Raw genomic sequence first — 7,340 nt, 5'->3', positions numbered from 1 at the left:
CGCGCGCGAGAGAGAGAGAGGAAGAGAGAGAGCGCGCGCGCGAGAGAGAGAGAGAGAGAGAGAGAGAGAGAGAGAGAGAGCAGTTGACTTCGCTGACGTAAACAGACACATTCTTATTCCCCCTTTTCACAGCATCCACACCTGCTCGCACATCAAGCCAAACTTACCTTTCTATGAAGTGCACCAGCTTGGCGCATGCATGCATGACAACCTCTTCTTGCTGAAATAAACAAACAATTAATGACAGCCTGGGCAGAATATTGACTTTCTCGTACCCCGCTGTGCAGATATATGAACACAACCCCCCTCCCAGGTACGACGAACACCAACACCTGTACAATGAATGCTGCACGCCTGGTGCACGTGTAACCAACCTGTCTGTTAGGGGGGAAAATTGCTTGTGCGCACCGCTTTTACGTGTGTTTGATGTAGCTAGGTAGAAAGGTAAGCTCAAACAACGCCGCAAACTGTCACCGCTCCCCCTCCCCCTGGCCCCCGGGCCGATATTCTGTTCGCCATATGGCAGCTAGCATGCACACTATGAAACTGATTGGTGAACAGGTATATAGGCCAGTTCTCGTATATAAAATATCGGTAACTGTTCCCACGTCCGCAGCTATATCCTATCAAGAGCGTATAAAGAAAGCCTATAAGCCCTTCTTTATGCGCTCTTGATCCTATCTGCATTGAGGAAGCACACTAGGAAACTGATATAAAATATCCCGGCTAAGCCCCCCCCCCACACACACACACACTTGGACCTATATATCGTGTCTGCCTTATATGGTAACGCACTACGAATGTAACTATGTGGTGGTTATAGATCAGTCCTCTTAGAATGAAATGTAAATTCAGATGGACCGGTGTCACACAAACTGTCTCTATCCAGACCGTTATCGTACAAGAATGGTGTAAACTGGCTGTCAGGCAGGCTGACTTGTTCTCGTATACAGTGATACGTTCGTTATCCCCCGTTCACTCGTATTTAAAACCCTCTAATATTAGAAGTGACGCGTTACCCTATAGAGCTTTGGTGGCGGCGTAGCTGCGCATGCGTTGCATTCGTGCAGCAGGGATCGTATGTGACAGGCTATCTTCAGGATATTACTCTTGACGTTCGCCCACCTGTCCTTCTCTAGACGCCTGCAAGGAGACAGCATACAACGTGCAATGATCTTTTCTTCGGCGAAGATTCATGAAACAGTTACATATATAATTATAGTTATAATGCAATTAGTAGTTGTATTAGTTATAATTAGTTTACAATTAGTATATAATACAAATAGAGGGTTATCCGGCCGCGGGTGCTATGCCTGGAATGCACAGTCTAATCATACACAGACAATGCGTTAATTATAGTGATTACATAATAATTACTAATTGTGTTACATTGTAATAAAAATTATATAGGTCCGGCAGCACTTGCAATTATGAATATTTTTTGGGTCGGCCATCGATCATAATTTTCTATCATTAAATCACGATTGTTCAAAGGGTGATTGGAATTCGGAACCTTGCACGTACAGCCGCTACACTGGCAGCTTTATTTTGCAAGTGACATACTTAATGAGATTACAATTACACAGAATTAAACTAAACACTGGAAGAGAGATCTTGATTTACATATGGTCTAGATTTCTAATGAAACTGTCTTTGTATATGGTTGTCTTACAGCCGATGCAATTCGATGAGTACAATTCAATGCTCCTCAATAAACAATAAGGTGAATTTCTTTAAAAAAAGAAGCAATTGTGTTTAATCGGAGACTGCTATTGAACGTTTTTTGAGAGTCACGGCATACAACTCCCTTTTCGCTCGTATTTCATTCGCGCAGCGTTCTCAGAAGGTCCGCGCATGCGCAGCTTAAATTACGAAATGATTTCTTTGTGTGATTGTGGGGCGGCAAACTTCTATCGTAGCTGTTGTGAGATCGTTGTCAGCTCTCCGTCTCGTCTGAACATAACAAGCGATCGCGATTGCTGGGATCGGCCGGCTATCAGTAACAAATCTAGCAATCAAGAAGTGAACTCTTATATATTCTATAACATCACGATTAGCTTTACTATGCTGCGTTAATGTATAACGAAATACACGCCTTTAGCACCAAGTAATGTGCCCATTAAGTAACACATTAGTAGCTTCTGTGTGTGTAATAAACTGATTTTATGGTGTAGCAAAGGTAGTAACCTAGGCCAGGCTCGCACAAAAGATAGGATTAATTTTAGGGCCATGTAAGATTATCCGGCCAGCATCCGCTTTGTATGATGCAGGTCAGTATTACATACGGCTTGCCGGTAGCTAACATTCAATAGTATGAAATGTTATAGGGTCATATCGGGTCCAGTGCATATGGGCATTGTTATGCGGATTTTGATTCAGATTTCTTTTACGGACGTACAGTATAACCTCTAGAATGTGGGATATGTGTTCTGTCTAAGTTGTGCGTCTCTATTCTCTGCGGAAATAGATCAGTTTGCTACTCTCCTACTCTCAATACACGCTAATAATAATTATATATAAATAGAACACTCTAGATTTGAACGGCGACGAAAAGATTGCGCATACTTTTCGTTACATCAGTCAATAGGTTACGTACGTTACACGAGTCGTCCCATGGTTTACCATCCATAGTCATCTCCAGGTCGCTGACATATTGTTATAATTAAAGTAATTGCCGCGTAAAATATTATTTCCTTAATTCACATCTATAAATAAATATTCGGCAGCTTCGTTAATCTGTTCGCAAAACGTTATATCGCCGAGAAAAAAGAAAAATTCACACATTCGCACTAAATTACAGCGACGACTGCGGTCCTCTCATGCAAACCAGTTTGTCTTCTTTAACTACTTTAAATTGGCAACGTTTTTTGTGAGGGGGAACGAGCCGTGACTAGCGAAATTATCAAAGCTGAATTTAAATACTTCCTACAAGATGTCTGCCCGGTGACAGAGTGGCCAGAGATATGCATTGCGTCCCAATTTGTCAAGCTCGGTTTGTCAGTATGTAGCCGTGTAGCTGCGAGGTACACGCACAACGCCCCCTGTAATCCTATATATATATGTATATATATATCAAGATATATATATCAAAAGCTAATAAATACCTATATTTTTAGTATATATATTTAGTATTTATAGGTATAGTATTTCTAGGTATTTATTAGCTCTTGATATATATATATATATATATATATATATATATATATATATATATATATATACGAAAATGCTCTTCTGGATCGAGTTCCTTCTGTTAAATTTTCCACTCTGCTTGTTTTGTTGTGAGTTGTAATGTTTTCGCGTTCGCGCGCGTTTTTTTCTTCTTAAAAAACTATCACTAATGTGAAAACAACATTGCTCGCCAGCATATGCTGCTATTGCTATATGTCCTTGTAGCTTCGCATGTGCATGCATGTGGACTATCGCACGCGTGTTCCCTCCACTGAGAATTTAACAACACATGAGTTCATCAAATGTTATATCTGAAATGCACCACCAGTAGAATTACTGTTAGTACAAGTATATTATTAGTAATACTAGTACTAGTAGTAAGCAATTAGAGGCGGTACTTGCAGTGACATACGTGTTAATCTACACATGTCATATTGATGTCACATTATTGTGTGTGCGTGCGTGCGTGTTAAGGTACGTTAATAGAAAGCCTGCACATTTGCTGATGTCTGTATATACTTTGTCATCGCCATGTGTTATTATGTTATGTGTTATACCTGAATATGTGACCGCGCTATCATCACTGAGAGTCAAACACTGTCGTACCTGGTGACCACACAGGCACGCAGCAAACACAGCAGTGTTGACAGCAGCCGGCATAAAACAACAGCTCCCGTGTTGCTCTGCACCACATATGGCACCCCACCCTCACCCTCACCCCATCCAGCCCGCATATAAGTAATCTCTTCCCTGGCTTGTCACATTACTAACAGTCCGATTGACATTAGCAGTGACTCACACTCTACAGCTGTCAGTGTCCGACAGAGTACATATATCACCAGGAGGAAATAATGACAAATATTACAATATATGTGATGTATACAATAATATCAGAAGTAGATAATAGGGAATTCCCCATTATCTACTCCTGATAATATATACTACAATATGTACAATATACACAATACATACAACATATTACAATATATGTACAATATATACTAATGTACAATATGTACAATATGTAAAATATGTACAATAACAAATATTTGTCATTATTCACCCCTGATATCACCTAACGCATGCACTATCGGTAGTCGGCGATGTTTTGATATTTCCTGAAATAATAGCCATGTATTCTGCATGTTTACGTCCCTATATCGATTTACGGTCCGCGAGTAAATTCGATCTTACTTTGACAGCGTGGGCTTTATTTATAAACTTCCCTCGCTTATGTTTAATATCGGTTTGTACCACTATTAATAATAATAAACTAATAATTTATTTCCTTTGTCGATCTCAGTGACGTGTAACCTAACAGCACGGCGTTAGCTATCCCAGTAGGCCTATATGTGCACGTATACAGTGAGTCATGCTTTTGTTTTTCTAATGACTGACTAACTTAATTTCTATGACTACTAATGCCAGTAATAACTGTAATTTGCAGAGTAAACGGGACACGTCGATTCCTCGTGTTTTTGCATTTCATCATAAGGTAGGAAGTATTATAATGAAACGTCGGATGTGCATCGCGCCTGAGTGAGCGCACGAAAGTAAACTGTCATCATTGCGCGTCTAGTTCCATTTGACTAGTTGCATCAACAAATTAACATATAACGTAATTAGCATCATTACTGCATATCTGTAGGACAGCCGCAAGAAACGCAACTTCGAATAGATAATAATTTGGGACAAAAAGTTGTTACTTGGTGAGATAAATTAAGAAGGAAACCGAGCAAGAAGAATAAAAGAAGAAACTGCGAAAATAAACCCTATTAGTTTCTGAGTAAATAAAAGTTCCTGTTACGCAGAATGCGAGACATGAGAATAATAATACATAGAATGTAAATTTGCCTCGTGATGACGCACTTATATTGAAAGATACTTATAGTATATCAGGAGCGTATAATGACAAATATTTATATATATATATAGAAGAGAGCATGAGAGCGAGAGAGAAGAGAGAGAGCATGAGAGCTGAGAGATCCGTGCGCCTGCCCTCAAACATCGGGAGAGACGTAGGAGAGACCGACGAACGTAGAGAGAGGTGGTGACCAGAGACGTGAGAGGAGATGAAAGACCGCGACGCGACTCGCCGAGCAAGGAGAGAGAGAGAGAGAGACAAAAAGACGTGTGAGAGACGAGCGAGGGCGGAACGAGACGATGAGTTTGTTGAAGCGAGCAGGTAGAGAGGAGAGAGACGAGAGGACGAGAGAGAGAGTGTGACAGAAGAGAGAGAAAGAGAGCAGAGAGAGAGAGAGAGAGAGAGAAAGAAGAAGAAGAGAGAGATATATACGTAGATATATATAGATATAGATATATATTCTTTAGGTTATTTAATAACGTAAATGCTCAGATCCTCGTCTGAGTAGCGAATTCGCGAGGCGGCAAGTAAATGCTTTGGATACAGACATGCTGTCATGTATATGATGGCATTGGCGTGTTTCCATTTTTGAAGTAATTACGGTAAGTCACTGTTTATGATAGCTATGCGAGGTAATAATGTAATATTCTGTAATCGCATAACCCGTTCAAGACATGCGATCTACCTGATAAAACATGCGTTTCATTGATTATGACGCACCTGGTTTTTGATGTAGTACAACTTAATGCGAGCTGCGCATTGCGAGTAATAAATTCATTTACCTGGATTAATGTTTTTGATGTCGTACTTTAACGTGACCAGCAAAGCCGCTTACAACGCAATACGAGCTGCACATTGCGTGTCATTTACCTTAATTTAAAAGTCATTTGCCTTTTATTATGTACGATTTAATTACCTTTGACAACGTCGGCATCGTCACTGGTTAGATTAACCCAACTATTCACATCATCATCATCATCATCATCGTCGTCATCATCATCATCATCATCATAACCAATATCAACATGATCATCATCATCATCATCATCATCATCATCATCATCATCATCATCATTGATAAAAACACATGAGATTCTACGTCACACTGATAAATCAGTATGAGACGCGACATATAAGAAACAAAGGGCAACAAGGCATAGTAATGGGTTAGCCTAGCCTAGCATACCAACACGACATAGCATAGTGCAGCAAGTGTAAGTATGGTATAGCATAGCATAGCAAAACAAAACGGTGGGCTATTTTCACATTCTGGAGTTAAATGTAACGTGCCATGATAGGAGAGCGACAATTTGATTACATTTATACCAGAACGTGGTAGTGTGAACATCTCTCATGTCACCCGCTTGCCCTTGCTTTTTTTTAAATGGATAACGTAAGAGGCAAGATGTCCCTCTTTTTACGTGAGACAGAACATTTCACAACGTCACAAGTCAAACAGATTTACTGGCTCGCTGGCCAGCCTTGACTTACTTGAATAGTTTCGTGAATTCCGTTGACACGATGCTAGCCCTGGTCTTCACCGCAGCCAATATGTCTGTAACACACACACACACACAAAGATACGTTTACACACACATACTTATCATAACGGTCAAACGTGGCTGCATGCCAGGTAAACAACAGAAGATCACTTATTCGGATAAATATTTGGCGGTAAATTGATTAGCGAGGCGAATGCTAGTGTTCGTATTCATTATGATGCAGGTGTGTATGTATGTGTGTGTGTGTGTGTGTGTGTGTGTGTGTGTGTGTGTGTGTGTGTGTGTGTGTGTGTGTGTGTGTGTGTGCGCGCGCGCGCATGTGTGTGCGCGTTCGTGTTGTGTACCTATGCTGTTTGAATAGGTGCGTTATATAGCCTATACATGTGAAAATACCGTACTTTACAACATTTCTATACAGCAACCCCTGTGTATTTTATTTGACAGAAACAACCTTGAGTCAGTAGGTATACCGAACCATTAAAATGGAAATGAATGGTTAGCTAAGCGGCATAAGCCAACATGTTATGAGTTGGGTGAAAGTATACAATAACCTGTGAAAGTTAATAGCTAGGTTTTGGCAGCGCAGTGCCGCCAATATACCCACTATATGTCATTAACGCCGCATATATGCATTATTAAAGGGTAATTACACTTCGTGGGGGGCGAATAGGCTGTCAAATCAAAGCCACCGCATAATCTTAATTGCATATAAACCACCACAGAGTAAAACTCATGTATTATAACATCGATAAATTCTAAAAGAAACGCCGAAATCGCGACTACGCAAAATAGAAATAAAGAAG

General features: G+C 40.3%; 1 protein-coding gene across 1 annotated transcript in view; it reads right to left on the bottom strand.

Moving 5' to 3' along the window:
• LOC106810204 (protein inscuteable homolog) overlaps window positions 1–6,590 on the bottom strand; it is a gene marked incomplete at its 5' end in the record, with an annotated part of 22,266 nt that extends 15,676 nt beyond the window's left edge. Inside the window, 3 exon segments of the mRNA XM_014813487.1 lie at window positions 168–220; window positions 1,020–1,143; window positions 6,527–6,590. Coding sequence (XP_014668973.1) covers window positions 168–220; window positions 1,020–1,143; window positions 6,527–6,590 — 241 coding nt within the window.
• Window positions 6,591–7,340: the final 750 nt, after the last annotated feature.

Source organism: Priapulus caudatus, unplaced genomic scaffold (genome assembly GCF_000485595.1).
Source record: "Priapulus caudatus unplaced genomic scaffold, Priapulus_caudatus-5.0.1 Scaffold419, whole genome shotgun sequence".
In the NCBI taxonomy this organism is placed as follows: domain Eukaryota; kingdom Metazoa; phylum Priapulida; class Priapulimorpha; order Priapulimorphida; family Priapulidae; genus Priapulus; species Priapulus caudatus.
The sequence above is the reverse complement of the archived record's forward strand: the minus strand, read 5'-3'. Positions and strand labels throughout refer to the sequence as shown.